This window comes from Phyllostomus hastatus, unplaced genomic scaffold (genome assembly GCF_019186645.2).
Source record: "Phyllostomus hastatus isolate PE091 unplaced genomic scaffold, TTU_PhHast_1.1 phas_contig_118, whole genome shotgun sequence".
Taxonomy (NCBI): Eukaryota; Metazoa; Chordata; class Mammalia; order Chiroptera; family Phyllostomidae; genus Phyllostomus; species Phyllostomus hastatus.
Genome location: NW_025333543.1, coordinates 2,541,787 through 2,562,879, shown reverse-complemented (window position 1 = coordinate 2,562,879; position 21,093 = coordinate 2,541,787). Strand labels below are relative to the sequence as shown.

Genomic DNA, 21,093 nt, shown 5'->3' with positions numbered 1-21,093 from the left:
TATATCATTGCCATGCCTCGCTCCCTGCCGCCCTCACAACCTGAAGTTGAGCCGTACCTGTGTATTTGATGCACCATGCCTCTCTAATTGTTAGATCTGGCACATTTATTTCCTCTTTAGAAGACAAATAAAGACATTTGTTTCTTCTTTCCCTGTTCATCCTTCAAAGTTTCCCCTTTCAACACCACGCTCCTCGAACACCGGGGCTATTCCATGTCGCTCATCTCTGTACTACAGCACACGATGACGTGAGAGCACAGCACGTGGTCTCTGAGCAAGTGAGTGATGACTAGCTGCCCCAGCTGTAAGTGACAGTTGAAGATGTAGCTTCCTTCAATGTTCACATTAATACTTTTTTATACAGCCTCAGAGAAGAATTCCACATAGCTTTCTCCATGGTGTTAAAGTAGACAGTGGCTGATTATGGTAGGCAAAACTTTGGAAGGCAGGGACTTCTAATTGTATTAATCTTCTTTTTTCTAAAAAAGACTCATGGATGTTTCCTTACATGTCAAATTTAAATTTTGAAACTTTTTATTTTTATTTAATTTCAATTATTTTTACATATAATAATTTTTATTTCCTTAAAATTGAAATAATCATAGTCACTTTTAAAATCATTAAGGACTCATTCAACTACATGTATGTTGCTACTCAAATTCACTGGGAATTAAATAATGCTTATTAGATAATTTTTTAAAAGCTTAAGATTACTTATAACAAAAAAGATCAGAACAATTTCTTAATCCTCAAGCATAAAAATATAAATATTATTGGAATGAATATGTGAACTTTTACAGCAGGTTTTTTAAAACATTGATTTTTTTCCCATCCCATGTAATGAAGGAAAACACTCTGAATATGTGTTCTTTTGTATATCCAGGTAGAAACAATTTTATCAATAATCGTTTTTTCTAATCTGCAGTCTACTTTTACCATTTAATACTGCTCAACAATATCTAATCACCAACTAATTTTTGATTTACAATACATACAAAATTGTTCTCAAAAAGTGAGGAAAGTGAATGTCTAATTCTCATTACATGTAACAAATTATTCTGTTTGCAAATCAAAGAATTAAAAAATGTACATATTTTCATATCTTGGGTTTTTATAAAACATAATTGCAGATAAAAAGTAAGTTTTCTATTTATATATGTAAGAAACTTTTTCAAAGGAGGAAAATAACCCTGCAAATGTTGAGGCAACTCAAAGAAAACATATTATATGAGTGTCTGATTGAGTTCATCCTTGCTACTCTATATATTCATCTTAAGCTCATGGCTGAGAAATGGATTAGAGAATGGTCATTAATAATAAAAACAAAGCATCATGTTATGATTTACTAGCTACTGACACCTTCTCACACAGTGTCATCTGAATGACAAAACAATGCTAAGGTGTACATGAGCAATAAACATCAGTATCCCGTTTTAAATGTGAGGAAACTGAGGCTCAGAGAAAGTCATTTATCTGTTCCATGGTACACAGCTAGCAGCAACACATGTATTTTTCTTTTAAATTCCAGGATGATATACAAAAATTAGTATGGGTTCTAGAATCACAGACTTGTGTCTGAATTCTGGTCATACATTAGACAAACTCTTTATAAGTGCCATTTGTTTAGAGATTCAATTAATTGAGCTAATCTTCTCTAACTCACAGATATGTTGCATAATGTACACAATGTGACTATTGGCACGTGATATTCAGTTCTAATCATAACCACATTTTTGAGCACTTATTGTGCATCATGCATAGTTGGTTCTTCATTCAGTACATGTATCAGTTTATTTAATCTTGTCAATAGTATTGAAAGCTGGCTTTCACAGAAGAGGAAACTGGAGCAACTAGTGGGTTAATTTGCCCAGGATCACAAAATGGGAGAGCTGAAATATAAATTCTGCAGTCTCACACCATGGTATCATGAATAAAGCTAGACCCAGGCCCTTCTATTCCCTTCTTGTGCCATCCAAACCATGATGCCTTTGGGAAGCAGGGCATTGCACTCACGTAAATTTCTGAGGAGAACTTTTTAGTATGAAACGAACTTCAGGGGCACAATAATAGATAATTTCTGATATAACATATGAGATAGGACTCCTCTGAGATATTTTTCAGAAAAGAAATTTCATTCTAAAAATAAGTGTAGTAGCATAATGTACAGTCTGAATAATGACCTTTATAATTGCTACCCAGGAATATTGCTATTAGTGAACAATGAAATGGGTGTATTCATAGAACAGATCATGTACCTAATGTGTGACTTACTGAAAAGGGAAAAGTTGTAGGTCACTGGAGAGCTTATTCATTCCCAGGAATGATTTCTTAGTTATACCGCACAGACACCTGTCATCACAGAATACTTCTTTTGTTTATAATTTTTGATAGTAAATGATGCCAGTTGTTTTCATATAACTTTGTGGTATTTTCTTTTGTTTTGGTCTTTGCTGTCACATATGGGTTTTTCACTCATGATCCCATTATACCACAAATGATTCCACATGATTTCTGAGTTCAGTGGTTTTGACACAAACTGGTCACCAGAGAAGCTATTTATATAGACTCTCCTGGTCATGGGTTCTGTAACAGATAGTCAAAGAGATCTCACCAAAAACAACTTTCTCTTCAGGATATTAAAACTCTTTGAGACAGCTGAGTTCTATACAATATAAACAATGATAAATTGTTAAAAATTATAATTAGCTTTATTAAATTATAATAATTTGGTCAAATGCCTTACTACTGACAGTGAAAACAAGCAAAATCTATTTAAATTTTTTTTTGCCAAAAGTTAGTTTAGTTGGCCTACACCATTTTTTTTTACTTAACACCTACTTGTTAATTTTTCAGAAACCTATACACCATGGAACAACTGTTTTAAAACATATAGCTCTTCTTTAAATTATTGTATCATTTTTATTTCACTAAAATTTTTAAAGTACAATTAAAATACAGTTTTGAACTTTTACAAAACACTATATGGAATGATAAAAAATACTGGCCAGTCTATTGAGCAATTTATCCTCCTAGATATAGTTTTTCCCAGTTACCAGACTTAGTAGCTGTTAAGCCAGTCCATCATGTGCACAGTTCCCATGACAAAGACCACCTGGCATGAGGAAGGGGAATCAGTGGGAATTAGTAGTGTCTAATGCTGTGTCCACTTTGGTTTGACCTGTCAAACTTAGCCAATACAGTGAAGCCGTAAGACACAGTTGGCCTTTTAAAGATAAAACATTAAGGAGAACTAAAGTATCAGATCTGGGCAGGGTAACAACTGCAAAGTTGTAGAACAAAGCCGAGGCCTGACTTTAAAGCAATGTTAGCTATAACTCGGCTCTACTGGGCCAGGCAAACGTATCTGATTGGTGACAGCAGGATCCCAGAACAGCTGTTGACTAATGCAGAGAAGTGGCATATTCTGGAGATCAGCTTGAAATGCCACCTGGTTGTGGATTATGGAGAAGCAATGGCAGAAGGAAGGTCCACTGAGCATGTGGCCAAGGAGGGAAGACCCAGTGACTTTAGCTGAGTGTAGAGAGGCAAGCTGGGCAGACTCCTAGCAGCAGCTTTTTTTGGGTAAGGCTGTGGAGACTTAGAGATATGTCATCTATAAGGACTCACTCAGCAGACTTGGCTATGAATGAAACAGTTATTACATCCCACACAGTGAGTTGTGACAACCATTTACAGTAATAATCAAATCACAACAACAGCATTCAAGTTCAGGAACTAATGAGCTAATTTAAAACCTGTGGGGAATTTAAGACATACTAAATGACATTTTATATCTTGAAATTTCTCCAGGACACCTTCTATTATACCTGGAGTCATGGAGTCTTTAGTTCTCCCATGAAAATGGGCAACCCTTAATTCTGCATTACATGCCAAGGAAGACAGCACATTTTCCACAGGAAAATGCCAGCTCCTCACTGGGCATGCTTGCTGATAAGCCTGAACTGATATGCCTGGGTTGGGTTCTGAACAAAGGGCTTCAGAGTTTTATAACTGACATCATATGCCTTACACAGTCCCCAAACACAAGTAGACACAATCCATTCCCAATCTGTTCCAGATTGTCTTGTGTATTTTATGGCTAAGTACAGAATCTCAGGCTGATAGGCACAGCAAAAAAGAAAAATCAGCGATTTGTTGTATCGGGGTTCCGTTAGTCCTCAGATGTAAAGGATGCCCACTCCTTTGTAGGCACTTGTACAGGAGACGACCAATCGCGCTGGGCCCCCCTCACTCCTGCCTCAGTTGTCACCACTTCTTGGAAAGCCCATGAACTCCCATCTGACCGGGGAGCTCCAGCGTATTTCATGTTGTGGTGTCCTTTGCAAAACAGAATTGATCACACTCCTTTGTGCCAACACTGTGTCTGGAATGATCTTCCTTACAGCACTTAGCACTTTCTATAGCAGCCATGTGTTTCCATATCTGTTTTCTCTGATAGAACTCTATGAGGGCAAGAAATACAGCTGGTTCATATAGATGCTGAATGAATATCTGTTAAAGGAATTAATTTTAAAAAGTGAATACATATTATAAACTATCAACATCTTTGGAGGACTGAAAACACGACAAAAATACTAATGATTTTGAAAATCAGTAAAAATTAATGTTTTCCTTGATGATTGGCAACAATATATAAATATTTGTTCATTTTCTACCATGGGGATTAGTGTTAGGTCTTTGGTTAATAAGCATAATGAGCTAGTATTCGAAGTTAAAAATTATTTGAGTGACAAAGTGTATGCTGGAAAGGTGCTGTGAGACTTTTTCCACTGGAGACAATAGGATTGGCCTGAGTCATTTGCACTCTTGCCCAGCCCCACTTTGGACCAACCGTAAACATTTGAATGTGCAGCTGGTTTTGTTTAGGGATGCCATGTGCAGCCATGAAAAAAGGGTCTTCCCTGATGAAGCGTTAATTGGTCTGTAAATGTTTTACAAACATGATCTCTGTTTCTTAGTGCAGTGTGTTTTATTTTATCTTGTTTTGTTTCTCAGTCTATGAAGCATGGGTTTGAAGTCAGATACACCCATGACTCAAACTCTAGGCATTCTACTCATTAAGTTGACTTCAGAAAAGCTTCCCCAGAAGTCTACAAACATTTATTTTCTCATCTGTTGAATGAAGACAAAAATACTACTTCCAATATTTGTAAAGATGCAGTGCAGGAGTATATAAGAAGTGCCTACCTTGGTGCTTGGGGTCGCCCAGGTTCCCTATAAATGGAATTTCCTTTTCTGCTTGTCAACTCCAGGAGATTGGTATCCCCAAAAAGTTAGTACGTAAATGCAGTAGGTATACTTTAGCTCTTCTTTAGCCCGTGGCCTGTCCTCCCACAACTCCCACAGTTTTTAAGATCAGTATGCTTATAATTCACTGGGCATCCATGAATTATAATAAGACGTGATTATATGGTGTCATTACTCTGCTGTATGAAACGCCAACAAAAGTGTTTAAAGCCTTTTAATGGTTATAACATTTTCTATTGTTAATGTATTTTGGCCCTTCATAAAACTCTAAAATATGACTATCAAATGTACTAAACTAATCATTTAACATTTAAAGTTAATTTTACACTTAAGGAAAGTTCCCAATACCCTTCATCCAGCTTTCCTTCATATTAATACTTGACATGGACATGGTACTTTATCAATGCGAGCAATACTAGAATGTTTTAAATAACTAGAATTTAATATTGGCATAATATATTTACTTAATGAAACACCTTATATGGATTTCATTAGTTTCTTCAATAATATTCTTTTTCTGTTCCACCACCCCGAATTGTTTTCAGTTATCATGCTTCTTAGTCTTCCATAATCTGTGACAGTTCTGCAGTCTTTCCTTGTCTTTGATGACCTTGATACCTTTGAAGGATGCAGGTCAGTTATTTTCTACAGTGCCTCTCAGTTTGGGATTGTATGATGTTTTTTCTTAATTAAGTGAAGTTAAACATTTGTGGCAAGAAAATTGCAGAAATTGTGTGTTTCTTTTGGTCAGTTGATGTAAGTAGTGTAGGCTGGGTTTCTGCACTGTAAAGTTACATTTTTTTTCTTTTGTAATTGAGTAAATAGCTTAAGGAAGTGACATTTAGACTCTTCCTAGACTATTTTTAGAAAGTGTGTTCAACAGGTATGAAAATATAAGACTGTACATAGAAACGACTGTCACATCATAATATAATGATTTTCACAGGTATCTAATTTTTACAATGTCAGAATATGTTTATATAAAAATTAATATTAACTTCTGATCTCACAATTTCCTGGTAGTTTGGACATTCAATTTTGACTACACCAGTATTTTTCCCTACATTGAATTTAGCTACATTTAGCATAATTTGAGCTTAACTGTGAGTGTATAAGATGATGATTAGCAGATAATGTTTAAAAATAATACTTAGTGCCAAACAATTACTATTAAAGCCTCAAAATAGGTATCATTCTTGAGACATGTAATGAGATAATCCTTTTGTAGCATAATATTTTCCTTGTGTCACTTGGTATGTTTTCTTCAAGTTTTAAAATCCCACAATTCTTAAGATCCTTGGATGTATGTGATAGTGTGTGCATGTGTGTAGCTGTGTCATGTGATAGGTACCAAGATAAATGTAGGCAGGAAATGTCCACATAGTGCCCAGAACTGTGTGACTGCATTTTTATTAAAATATTCAACTCTATTAGTGCAGAAGATTCCCTACTAAAGCTACATTTTTAGTAATCACAACCTCATATATTTCACTAGTGGACTATTTATGAGAGGGACAGCCCATGCTGAAAAAGCTATATCATAGCTATGTTCATATGAATGATCAATTTCTCCTGAGAAACCTGCTTGCTATTTAATATGTGGTGACATTTGTTATGCTTAGTTTCATTATTATTGAAAAGTACACATCAATTAAAAGTTGTCCGTTTAATAGGTCCTTTTAATCTCTGTAGCTTACTCACTATTCCCACTCACTACTCTGCATCAGTCTAAAAATAATAGATTTGATTCTTTGGATAGGAAATAACCTTTTCTTTTTTGTTATTGTTATTGTTTGGTCACTCCCAAATGTATCCAATTCTTCAGAGTATGAAAGAGCCTACGGTCATACATTCAGTTTCAATTCTACACTTCTTTGTTCAAATACCCAAACATTGATTCTTTCTTTTCATTTGCATTCATGTCTGCCCTTCTGGATTCCATCTGGACCCCAAACCCGAAGTGCTGAAAGACCACAACAAAGGCTGCTTTCCCCGGAGTTCCTAGCTCACCGGAAGTGGGAAACATTAGTCATTGCCCAGGCCCCATCTCACTGGATTTTTCAGTCCGAAGTCTACACAGTCCAGACTCGTCTGTATTTCCAAACTGAGAATAGAGGGTGCCTTTCAGAGTGGCCTCCAGCAAGCAGGGTCACGCTGGCCCCATCCTAGTTAATTTGGGGGCCATTTAGGTTAAAAAAGAGAAAAGTACATATTAGTTCAAGCATTTGGAATGTGGAAGAAATAAAAAAAAGTATTCCAAATATTGATTCACATTAATAAACTTAATTGAGTAGAACCAATTCACCTGCTTAAAATTTGTTCCAATTTTCCTTTTCCCTGAGTTAGGTAGGATAACGTATGGCCACTTCACAGCTGATGTTTGCTTCAAGAAAGAAGCACACAATAGTGTTATCTTATACAGGGGTTCATTACTACATGGATTCTCATGTTATGAGACTATGAACTCCAAACATAAACAGCAAGTCAAGCTGCTGTTTTCATATATGATTTTGCTACCCAACACCAAATTCTATTTTTTAAAAATTGAAAACTTAGCTGTAAACTCTTACTAAAGCAGAGTAACATCAAGCGCTTTTAAAACAATGTTTTTAGAGACCTTCACTGCACAGTGTAGAATGACTTAGTTAGCTTCTAATCTTTATCAAAATTCAAAGCAAGGCAAAATTATGTAGGTTAACCTTGTTTGTAGCAAATATTTTATTAGAACAAACTGTAAGTTAAATGTCTTCTCAGTAAAGGTATTTAATTTTGTACTGTCTTTTAAAAGGGCAGCTACTTAGTAAAAATTTTTATAAGTTTTATAAAGGGGATAGAGCTTAGAGATTTATCTGATAAGAATTTTTTTTATTTTAATTGTTCAAGTACAGTTTTCTGTCTTTTACTCCCATCCCAGCCCACCTGCCCCAGTCCTCCCCACCTCCCTCCCATTTCCACACCCCCCCCAGTTTTTGTCCATATGTCCTTTATACTTGTTCCTGTAAACCTTTCCCCTTTTCCCCTGAAATTCCCTCCCCTCTCCCCTCTGGTCTCTGTCAGCCTGTTCTCTATTTCAGTGCCTTTGGTTATATTTTGCTTGTTTATTTGTTTTGTTGTTTAGGTTCCTGTTAAAGGTGAGAACATATGGTATTTGTCTTTCACTGCCTGGCTTATTTCACTTAGCATAATGGTTTCCAGTTGCATCCATGCTGTTGCAAAGGGTAGGAGCTCCTTCTTTCTTTCTGCTGCATAGAATTCCATTGTGCAAATGTACCATAGTTTTTTGATCCATCCATTTACTGGTGGGCACCTAGATTGCTTCCAGCACTTGGCTATTGTAAATTGTGCTGCTATGAACATTGGGGTGCATAGGTTCTTTTTGGATTGGTGTTTCAAGGTTCTTAGGATATAATCCTAGCAGTGGAATTGCTGGGTCAAAAGGCAGCTCCATTTTTAGTTTTCTGAGAAATTCCATACTGTTTTCCCCAGTGGTTGTACCAGTCTACAATCCCACCAACAGTGCATTAGGGTCTCCTTTTCTCCACAACCTCTCCAACATTTGTTTGTTGCTTTGTTTATGATGGCCATTCTGACCAGTGTGAAGTGGTATCTCATTGTGGTTTTAATTTGCATCTCCCTGATAGCTAGCGATACTGAGCATTTTTTCATGTGTCTCTGGATCCTCTGTATGTCCTCCTTGGAGAAGTGTCTGTTCAAGTCCTTTGCCCATTTTTTAGTTGGGTTGTTGGTCTTCTTAGGGTGGAGTCATATAAGTTCTTTGTATATTTTGGAGATTAAACCCTTGTCTGAGGTATCATTGGCAAATATGTTTTCCCATACAGTTGGTTCTCTTTTTGTTTTAATACTGTTTTCTTTAGCCGCGCAGAAGCTTTTTATTTTGATGAGATCCCATTTGTTTATTCTTTCCTTTATGTCCCTTGCTCTAGGGGACATATCAGTAAAAATGTTGCTGTGTGAAAGATCTGAGATTTTCCTGCCTATGTTTTACTCTAGGACTAATTTTTAAACAGAACAAAAAAACAGGACCTTAATTCATTGCCACAGTCCTAAAGCTTGTGTCATGAAAATGAGCCAAGAATGATAATCATGATTCCAAAATAATTGTATCAATTTCTGCTCAGCTCCTATTTTGTTCTCTGCACACCATCTACTCAAAACATGCATGGCTGCATTTTCCTTCAGCTTCACAATGTTTCATATGCTCATCCTTCTACCTTGGAATACTTACTCAATTCCTTTCTATTTACATTTCCTCTGATTAACTATCAATTTTGTCAACACAGAAGAATATTTGATGACCATGCTGGCCCATAATCCTCCACAGCCCTCAGAAGGAACCAGACCTGCTGAAATCCTCATGTGGGATTTCTGAGCAGCAGAATTGCACTACAAGACTGAAAATTTCTGCTGTTCTGAGCCCCTCAGTTTGTGGTACTTTGTTAGGGCAGCCCTAGGAAACTAATATACCTCAAAGGAGCTGATTTTACTTTATTTTACTTTACTCTTTTAAATATTATTTTCTTTACTTAATTAGTATTTTTAAAAATACAAACATGATTCACACTACTGGCAAAATCTTCAAAAATAAGTAAAAAGTGAAAGTTCCATTTTGCTTCCCAATCTCTGCCCTACTATTCTTAATCTTCTAAGACAGCCATTCTTCAGAGTTGCATGTGCATCATTCCAGAGGTTATGTGTGTGCAGCCAGGCATGTATAATATCTATCACTTTGTCCTGCAACTTTCTTTATTGCTTTTAATACTGTATCTCATATATATTTACCTGCATCCTTCTTCTCTAAGAATTACAAAATGTGCTGTTATATGGATATGTAAGTTATTTAACCTGTTCCTTATTGATGAACAAAGTGTTGTGTCAAGTTTACTTGACATGAAACACTCTAGTGAATGCCCTTGCACGTGAATCTTTGCAGACTTTATAAAGTATACCTGTGGGATAAATTCTTAGCACTATAATTCTATTTATGAGATATTTCCAAGTTGCCTTTCATAAAGGATATAAATCTCTTTTACCGTATTTTAATCGCCATTGAGAACATGCTTACCGACAATTTTTTAGCAAGAAGGGAAGGAGAGAGAGAGGGAGAGAAACACCCATGCTAAAGAGAAACATCCGTCAGCCACCTCCCACACACACACCTGGGGATGATCCCACAACCCTGGCATGCGCCCCAACCAGGAATTGAACCAATGGCCATTCAGTCCACAGGGACAATACTCAAACCAACTGAGGCACACCAGTCAGGGCTGAATGTATATTTTTAAAGTTAGACGGGAATTTTTCATTTTAATGAGAAAAGGGGAGAACTGGTTCATCTTAAAGAACGACTCCATGGGGCCAAACAAGTAGGTTAGTTTTAAAAATACCTGCCAGATCAAATAGTCCAACTTGCTATTACTCTAAAAATATAGCAATATCACCTTAAAATGAAAAGTACTATTAATCCTTTGTAACTAAATACTCTGTAAGAAATTAAATGGGCTTTCAGAGAAACTAACAGGAAACAGTGGTCACGTACTCATAGGTAGGACGTGGGGCAAAACCAAGGGCACTTCAAATCTTCTGTTAGTCACTGCAGCACTGCATGGAAAGTTAATTATATTTTAAATTATGTACTAAACATACCTACTCTGCACATGTTTGAACAAGAAAACCCCTGTTAATTATCTAATTGATGTCTACTGAGAACTATGACAGCGTGTTCAGGAATTTGTGAAATGTCCAACAAAATGATACATTCTAAATGTGGAGCTTTCTAGAGTTAATGTCATTTTAACCAATACTGCAAAATATTACCTCCTCCATGTATCTAGAGTTCAAGCTCCAAGAGATGACACTTAAGATCAGAAAAGCTGTCATTCATGTTCTTGAATATGCCTGAACTTGACCAAATTACTAATCAGACAAGTGAAGAAGAAATTAGAGATACTATTAATTTTTTCTTCCAAGATTGCTTACGGTTTTTTTTAATTGCTTGAGATAACCACTTTTAAGATCTAAAGAAATACTGAAAAAGATTTATATGGCCTGAGAAGAGTAAGTTTCCTAAGACTCTTAGAATAAGAGGGAACTTTGGCTGCATCTTTCATGTCTATAGTTGTTTGACAAGTAGGAATTCATTTTTCTTCCACAGTAAGTAGTGCAGAAGTACATAGTGAAAGTCTTTCTATCTTTCTGCTCATGGTTGCCTTGTGGTTACAACATGGCTGCTCCTCTCTTAGGCTCACATCTGCATTCCAAGTGGTAAGAGGAAACAGAGTGACAAAGAAAAAATGGTATCAGAGAAGCAAAACTTTTCCAGAAATCTATAGCCCATTTCCACTTACATTTCTTTGGCTAGAATTGTGTCACACAGCCATGTCCAGCTATAGAAGAGACTGGGAAATAGAGTTTTGTTTGGGTGGTTTTTTTAATGCTAGATACATTGCTTCCTACAACCAAACAAAGGTCCTTCTGTTAGAAAGTGAGAAAGGAGGATAGATATCGTGTAGGCCCCTGACATTGTCTGCTGCAGTACTCAAGATCATTTAATGCAGCTTCCCCTTCTCCTCTCTCCACCTTTCACCCTTTTACAGTGAGAAAATGAAATTGGCTGGCTTATTCAATATCACACAGCCAGTGCATGTCAAAGCTAGAAGTAAAATTCACGAGTGTGACTCCACACGGTGGTGCTCTTTCCAGTGTACACCACTGTTCTCTCTTCCCATGAATTGTGCACAAAGCCCACCCAGCTATACTGGTATCACCTTGTCTTCTCAAAACTCCCTCAACTCTGTCAGCCACTCTCTGGACCTGAGTCTGTAGACACTTTGTTTCATTCATTGTTAAGGCTTACATTGGCTGCACCTACAAAACGATGAATATCCACTCCATCAGGCTCCCCTGACTTTCCAAAACATAAAGGAATAGGAAATAGGAACTGGAGACACAGCTTAACCACTCAGGAGAAATTTAATGACAGCACAGAATATAATAGAATATTCTTTGGCCTAAACCACAGAAAAGTGGGTGTGACTTTAAATTTTATTTACTTTAAAATATACTGTCCTTCTCCTAGTCTCTGCGTTGTCTATCCTTTGCAATATTGCCTTGATTGTTGTCTTATTTGGAATTTACTGGAGCTGTGGCTGCTTAGTTAGAACCTACATGGTGACATGCCAACAGTTACACAGCAGGTGCTCATGGGAACTTTAAGCTGAGGTTGACACAGGAGTCAAACAGAGACCAGGCCATGGTTTTAAGTAGCAGGAGTGGCCACTCAGCTGGCTCCCACCCACACCTCACTTTTCTGTGTCCTGCATTATGTTTATTCTATTATCATGGGCCCATATGTGGGATCCTTGGCATTGCAAAAGTATAAACATTGAACATTTTAAGATAGCATGCTCTATTGCCAGTCATGTGTTTCAGCAGCTTTAAATCAGATCAGCACATGCATCTGTGTCATTACAGTAAATCTCTTCTAATCTATAGCTAAGAAGGTAATTAGAACAAATAAGATGTAGATTTCATTTCAAGATTAAGAAGAAACTTCTGATGAATGGTTAGACCATGTCTTTTGAGGTCAGGGCCTTGCATTCTCAGTATGACACTTGACACATTGCAGATATTAAATTAACACCTCTCCATTTTAAAGATGTATCCACAACACTTAGGACCACATTATGAATGAATCATTTTTCCACTGAATTTTGTGTTAACTTGGAGGTGCCATCTTCAGGAAGATGACACGATTTGATATTAAAATATAGATCATCAGCATGTTTTTTAAAATGGCTTCTTGTTTTAACTGAAGATGTCAGACCAATTCTATCTCATGCCTCTGACATGCAGTCCCTCCTTGGAATTCCCACCTCCCAATTATCTGCAGCCTTCATTTTGGATGCCAGCTCCTCAGAAAGGAGACAACTCTGGCCCACCTGAAGTATTGCACACCCAGTCTCAGTGATTGAGTTGGTCCCCACAGGGCACCTTTCTTGTTGATTGATATTTGCCAATTACATGCAAGGCCTCCACACGAGAGACTGAGACTTGGGCAGATATGGTCTGAACTCTTTCTACTGCCTTCCAGACGAGTACTAGGATGTGATTATGAACATACACCACACAGACCCTAAACAATAAACTTTTTCAGGCAAAAGTTTAAGTCTAGACTTTTAGAAATATTCCAACATTATTACATATATATGTGATTATATATAATGAATAATATATATAATTAATAATTGAATGTGACAACTTAGTCTGAAATACATGAATTTTAGGTGTTGTGGCATGTTCATGGTGTGTCTTCTATGGTATATATTGTTCTGTAGCAAAATATGTTCTTCAGGTTTTTCTTCATTATGTGTCTTGGAAATCTCTCCACGTTAGTTCATTTTGATCTGTCCTTATACATGTTCTTATGCATTTCATGAGAGTTTCTCTGGAGTAGGCTCTAAAGTCTGACTTCAAGGCTGTGGAGTCTGTGAATTGTTAGGTTTAGTACACATTGTGTTCCAAAATAGCTGAGCCAATTTACACTCCCATCAGCATTATATAATGGTAATTATTTCTCACTGCTCTGTATAACATTTACTATAAACATCTTTTTATCTTTTTATGATACATGCATAATGACATTTTTTCTAGCCTTAAAAAAGGTTAGCCTTCACTAAAAAGAAATGTGTAGATACATGTCTCACACACACATACACACCCCTCATTCAGATAATTTATTCATACTAAAAACTCACGTTATAAACTTTGTGCTATTTTAATTGATTTATTATAAATGAACATTTTAATACCAGTCATATTTCTAAAATCTTTAATAAGTATCTTAAACTCCAGTTTCAATCATGAGTTAAACATGAAAATATGTTTACTGAATCAAGATTTCAAGAAGTCCTATAACCACCCCATGCCTCCCATCCCTTAGTGTTCCGGATCTTTCTGTATGAGACCTGGGAATCTGAATCGAGAATAAGGATGTTTGAGAGTGTGAAGGAAGGTGACTAGTAATTGCTCACTAGAGGCAGAGTTAGAGATCAAAGAAGATGTCAAACTAATTATTTCCCTCCATTATTGAGAATTTATTACATAAGAGGGAGACAACTCTAACCTTTTATACATTAAAAACATTTATTTTTTCCTATTGTATGGTAGCTACTGGGTGTATGTGTGAGTGAAATGACTGTTTGTTCTTGTGGAATGTTCAGTCTTGTGGTAAAGACTCAAACAGCAAACGTAATTACCAAGGGTGGGTAGTGGGCAGGAGACACATGGTGCTGACACAAACAGAAGCAGGGCTCTGTAATTGTGTGAGGATTTCAGGAAGAACTTGCTGAGACCTAAAACAGAAAAAGATACTCTCCATGCAAAATTAAGGGAGAGCATTCCTGGGAGAGATCACAGCATTTTTACCTGCCCTAAATCGTGGTGGACTGAGAGAACCTGGTGAGAAGAACAGCTGTGGAACCAGGTGAGGTAGCGTAGGACACAGGACAGGTGCAGGTGCCAATAGCTTTGAAGAATAAGCTAAGAGAAAATGAGAGTGATCCAATGTACTGGAGCAGAGAAGAGATGAGGAGACAGGTTCCAGAGAGCCAACAAACGCTGACCTCCACTGCACGTCAGACGACAGAAGGCAGTGCTTGGTATGGCCGGAACGGGCCTCCATAATGATGCTCATGGCCGCGAGATGTTACCTGCTTGTATAAATATGTGACCATGTTCTGAATAAAATGCATGTATTTAATTACATTTCTGGCACATCATGGGTCCTTAATAAATGTTGAAATAAAATTCATCTGTTAATTTGACTGGGGTGGGGGAGAGTGGTGGGGGTAAATGGAGACAATTGTAATTGAACAACAATAAAATAATTTTAAAAATTCATCTGTTACATTAGCATTCTTCCAGAATATTTCCCATTTCCCTTCTCATAGTAGCTGTCTTTTCCACAGCATTAAAGGATAAGATCGTCCTCTGTTATAGCATGTTTTTAATGTGTCAGCACTCAGGGTATTTTCAAAGTAAAACTTGCATCTACTTCTTTAAGACAGAGCAGTACATGAATATCAATACCAAAAGAGATTAAATTGTCATGAAAATGTGTATTAATTCTCTAATGTGAGAAGCTGTATGTACTTATAGCACAAACAACTATTGATAAAAAGAGAGAACAAGAATTGCTCTGTTATGTATAAAAGTTATTTGTCACAGAAAATCTGATTTTTTAGATTACCATGGGGTGGGTTAGTTACTCTGACAACTGATTTCTGTCATTTTAATGCAGGACTGTGGCTTGCCGATTCACCCAGAGGAGACTTGTGGGTTACTGCCTGTTCCCTCTGACTACATCGAAGCCATATCACAGCCTGAACTAAAAATTTGTCCATCCGGGGACACAAAAGGTGATTATCACATCTCTTTTAAAAACTCTAATGTAGATAAGTATGTGCTTACTTTAAAAATCCTTATAATCAGGGTAACAAGTTACTTTTTCATTCATATGAAGTGCATTGTTTTACTATGTGAAATATTTTGATTAATTAAACACTTTCTCTTCACTCTCTGCTCTTTGCCCACTTAATTCCTACTCTCCTACACACCTCAGCCCAAACGTGACTTGTGCCAGACTCTTCCTTGAGCCTCCGACTTGTTCCCTTTTTCTATACTCCCGTAGAGCCCTGTGCTGTTCTTCCATAGCAGTTTCCAGAACTATTTAAGGGATTAAGCATGTCATCAGCTGTTTACTGTTAGTGCTCCCAGACTCTCAGCTGCGTAAGGGCAGGAGTCTGGCCACTCACACTGGATCAACCCACTTAGGACTGTGCTTTCTACAGAGTAGGGGTAAAATGAGTGTCTGTTGACCTTGTGAATCAAAGAAAGCCAAAGAATACATTCAGTTTTAAATAGTCTTCTCTAATTAAAAAAAGTATTTGGGAATGATCACTATTATCTTCCATATATTGAGCATTAATAGAGGCAGGAAAATTGTGATGGTTAATTTCAAGTAGTGTTCAATCCCACCTAAGCCAAGAGCAGTCCATGAATGACAGACTTTGAAGCCACTGTCTGCATTCCTGCCTCTCTCCTTCCCTAGCATGCCTCTTTCAGGGAAGACCAGGGGAGCAAGCAGAGCTGGGACTGAAGTGCCTCCGAGGTGTTAGGAGGTGCAGGGAGCATCTCCGAGACTCCTGGTTACCACTCTGGCCTCCTGACCCCAGGTCTCCCTTCATCTAAAACGTCTGAAAAAATACTCAGCTTTTTTACCCTTGCCATGAACTTCACACCACAGTTTAAATGGGGAATGAGTTTCACAAATGGGCAGGACAAATCACAATTTGGCACGGACCATTAACAAATGTGGGCATATCCCCATTCCTGAACATGTGCTCTAAATAATAAATTACAGTCAGTGCATAAAGAGGGACTTTCCCATTATGGCGTGTCAGGTGGTATAGTTTATGATTCTCTCAACTAAATGAGATATATATTCTTGCATACAAGGGAGACACCAATGTGTCTTGTATTTTTTTATCAGATGACAATTTATGAGAATCATAAAACAACTTAATTCCGTTCCTCCTCTGAAGCAAGTCAAAAGTTCTTCAACAAAAAGGCAAAGATACATTACTGAGATTCTTCAAGAGGTCTTGTCTGTTAGATTTGCAGTAATTTACACCAGGCGCTGACACGAAGCTGTGGCGGAGCCTGCTCCTCCCTGGGGAGGCCCATAGACCAGGAGCCTCCTGGTAACCTGAGCAGCTGGGCTTCCTTAGAGAAACCCCCCAAATGCACTCCTCAGGCAAGCCCTTCATCCTAGTCTGACAATTCCAGGCCTGCATAACCCGACCCTTCCTATCTCTCCCAACTCATCCCTGCCTCTCGGCCTCACTTTATGTCAGCAATGCTGCTGCAGGACTCCAGGCTTTGTCCCCGTCATTCCCTGCTCCTGCAGGTCGTCTTCTCATCTTCGGCCAGTTCTCCTGATGCTGTATCTTCCTTCTGGAAAGCCTTTCTTTACCACCACACCTCCAGATTAGCTTCTCTTCTGTGCCCCCAGAATACTTTGGATGCTTGTCTACAATAGCACTTACCTCATGGCTTTAAGCACTCGTTTTCCATGTTTCTCTCTGTCTCATCAGTAGTCGGTGAAGTGGAATGATGCATCGGAGTGGGTCAGTGACACAAGACAAAGCCAGTTAGGATTAAAACATGTACATTTATTTTTATCTAATCATTCTTATTTTTATTTTATAATGCACATAATATATATACGAGTATTCGCACACATGTTACAGTGTATGTGTATTAATATGTTAATGGTGCACTAGCAATGCATTTTGACTGATGACTGCCCTGGATTGCATGTTTCTCCAGAGCAGAGATTGTCCCTTTCAAAGTCTAATAGATGATTTTAAAATGGTTGCTGAACTAAAACCAAGATCCAAGCCTTCCCCCTTGCACAGAAGAATGTGAGCAGCCAGGGCACAGTCAGCCAGGGGTAACTGCTCCACCTGGGAGGTCCTAAGGAGTCCAAGGAAATGAGTGAGATCGGCGACAGTGGTTTGCAAAAATGGGTTTTTTGATTTCCTCCCTTGATGGTAGGGCTCCCTCCTGCTGGAAGATGTTATCATGGTAGACAGCATTGGCAGGAAGTTTATTTAGGAGCTCTAGCTTCAGCTTATTGTTTTTTAGGCCACAGGTTGTTTCCAAAATCTGATTTTCACAGCGTGATATAAGCATTTGGCAGGACTGGATTCATTTTTTTCACATTGCCAATGTAACAATGGTCAAAATGTCTTTTTAATAATACTAGCTAATATAATCTTGAGTGACTGTTTTCTTTTATGTAACTCTTAAGTTGATTTCTAATCTTTAGAAAATAATTCAATTATAAGATGTAACCTGAGAATAAAATCTGTTACTTAACAAAGAGAAATTAATTCTTCTTATTTGGAAAAATAAATTTATGCAATGACTATTGAATGAGAGTGATCTTTAAGGAAAATTGTTCAGATTTCATTTTATGATATGTAAACAAAAGCTTAATCATATTTTTAGGAAGAAAACATGACAACTTATACTTTAATGTTTCTAATACTGAAAATATGGGTAGTATTTTTCTTCTTATGTCAAAACTGCTTTATTTTATAGCATTATAAAGTCTGGAATTAGTATGATCATCTGTATGATTTGATATCTCACTGTGGTCCTAAATTACAAACTTAAATTTTTTTCTCCATTACATTGCCCAATCCGATTCACTAAATGACTGAACTATAACTTGCATTAAGTGCAAAGCTATAATTACAAATCATATAACTTCTCCCAAAAGGCAGTTTTATGCCTTAAAATGTTTTTCCTGAAAACATATGTCATATTTTATTTCAAAAATCACAGCTTTGATTCCCTCAGTAGAATTTATGTCCTTTTTGACAATTTTAGTTAAGAGTTGGTATCATTTAAAATAGCATGGAACACCAGTCCTGCAGATGTTATGCAGATGTCTATTTTAAGCAGTATTACTAACTCAATAAAAAGGCACTTTCAACCAATACAAAAACACAGAGAGTTATGACTGTGTAAATATATAGTAGGAGGAACCACTGAGGCCAAATTTTTAGAGACCCAATCAGTTAGTTGTCCTTTTTATGTGCCTGTGATTCTGTGCCCGCAAACTAATTGCACCCATATTTGGATGACATGCTTGTATTTGGCCACTTGTTTCTTCAGCCTAGCAGCAAGCAGTCAAAAAAGGCCTCCGTTTGTGCAAAATTCGCTGCGAACAAAGGGTGCGGGGTTAGGAGAAATGTCTGTGGGAGGGACCTGGTGAAAGAAAGCTGAGCCCCTCCAAATATTACCACATATAATCTCATTAACAGAAATACCTTCACGTCCTATCCCACCATCCTATTAGAAAGAAAATTAACAGCAATGTTTTTATTTTAAACATAATCTCAATCAATGTTGAGTAAATTCAGGTATTTGAAGTAAAGATAAATTCATTAAAAAAAAACAACAACTGTTTTTAGGTTTTCCTGTAAGGGCTACCAGAGAGACAGTCAGGCCATATTTCATTTTCAGCTGATGATTTTGTGCTGACCAAACGTAATAAAAGGACCAGCAAACTGGAGACTCGTAGGCCTCAGTTCTGGTCCAGCCCCAGTCATTAATAGCACTATGCTTCCGTCATTTAACTCCGTGGACCTCAGCTAATCTTACCTCTAAAAGAGGAGGAAGTAAAGCAGGAGATCCATTCCAACCCCATCCCAGAGAGTTCTATATGCCCACAAAATACTCATCTCTATGAAGTAAAGGCTCTTCCAGAAGGAGGTTTCTTGAGGAATTAAACAACAAACATTCAACATAAGGCTGTATCTAAATCACATAGAATAAGAAGAGACCAAGCAAAGAGGTGAAGGGGTTGGTTATTGATTATAAACCCTGTATGCCAGGTCAAAATTACATTTAGAAAGCAAATTATATTTTGAATAAAAAACACAGAAAAATTGTAGAAGAGAATTGGATGGTGAAACAAACACACTCTTAAAATTTGCTGCATTGCATCTTTTAGCAGTACTGCTGTACTCCGCATGTGGAAACTTTGGAAACACCTTTCACCCAGCAGACCTTTCTCTCTCCAACATATCCAGTCATGTCTGCAGCCCCACTTCAGGCCCCCTCATCACTATCCCAAAGCACCACCCATTCCATATGTCCAAATCTTGTCTATCCAAAAGACCTGATTTCACTTTACGTGTTCCATGGAATCTTCCAGACAACTCTTGCCCCCATGGCACCCTCTTTATTCTGAACTACCGTGGCTTACTTAAGGTGGGGGTGGAGAATAAAATATGTTCATCAATTTCTAGATACCAGGAACTATGGGAGATGCTATACATACGAGGAGGAACCCCTCAAAACCCCTGTAATTTATTTATCAAAAGTTGTGCATTTATTCTTACATGTTTAAACTTCAGTCACCTTCAAAATACTCTCTATTTGATGCAATACCGCTATTGAGACATTTTTTCAACTGCTTAAAACAGTTTTTGAACTAATCAATTTTGATGCCTTTTAGTGCTTCTGCTGTTTTTTTTGTTTCCTTGCTTCCACATTGACAAAATGTTTCCCTTTGAGGACTTTTCATCTGGGGGAAAAATAGTCACTCATAACGAGATTGTGTAAACAGGGAGGGTGGGGCATAGGGGTCACTCTCCTTTTGGTCAAGAACTACTGAACACTCAGTACAGTGTGGGCAGGTGCATTTGGAAATCAGCCATCATGAAATGGACAAACACATTGCAAGAGCCTTTAAAACAAATTCACTGTAGCCAAACATAGCCTCTCACAACAATGCCAACTGGTACACCGGTACAGATGGGTTCCTAGGACACTCACCTAGTGGGGGAAGCTTGTACTACAAGGGGCCTGCCCTCCAGAAGATAATTCCAGTGGTCCTCCCTTGTATTTTCCTTATAGAGAAAAGATTAAGTGAATCTGTACAAGTTAAAAAGTAGTCCTCAACCTTGGCTGCATATGGAATTAACTGAAAACCACTTTAACAATACTGCCTGAGTCCCATACCCAGAGCTCTGATTTCATCAGTCTGACAAACAAGCTGGATATGGGGATTTTAAAGCTTTCCAGGTGACCCTAATGAGCAGCGTTGAGATCCACAGAACTAGCTGGAGGCAGAGCCCAGGTGTGTGTCTCCAAAGCCCAGGCTCTTTTAGTGCCATGCAGGTATTTTTACTCAATTATGCATTACTTATTATTATGCTATAATTATTT

The 21,093-nt window shown here is 37.6% G+C and overlaps 1 protein-coding gene across 3 annotated transcripts in view; it reads left to right on the top strand.

Annotated features, from left to right (window-relative positions):
- The window catches only part of CPED1 (cadherin like and PC-esterase domain containing 1), a 273,386-nt gene that overhangs the window by 211,566 nt on the left and 40,727 nt on the right, over positions 1-21,093 (top strand). For all 3 annotated transcript variants that reach the window (XM_045847151.1, XM_045847144.1, XM_045847161.1), the window contains one exon: positions 15,587-15,704. In XM_045847151.1, coding sequence (XP_045703107.1) covers positions 15,587-15,704 — 118 coding nt within the window. The remainder of the gene's footprint in view (positions 1-15,586; positions 15,705-21,093) is intronic.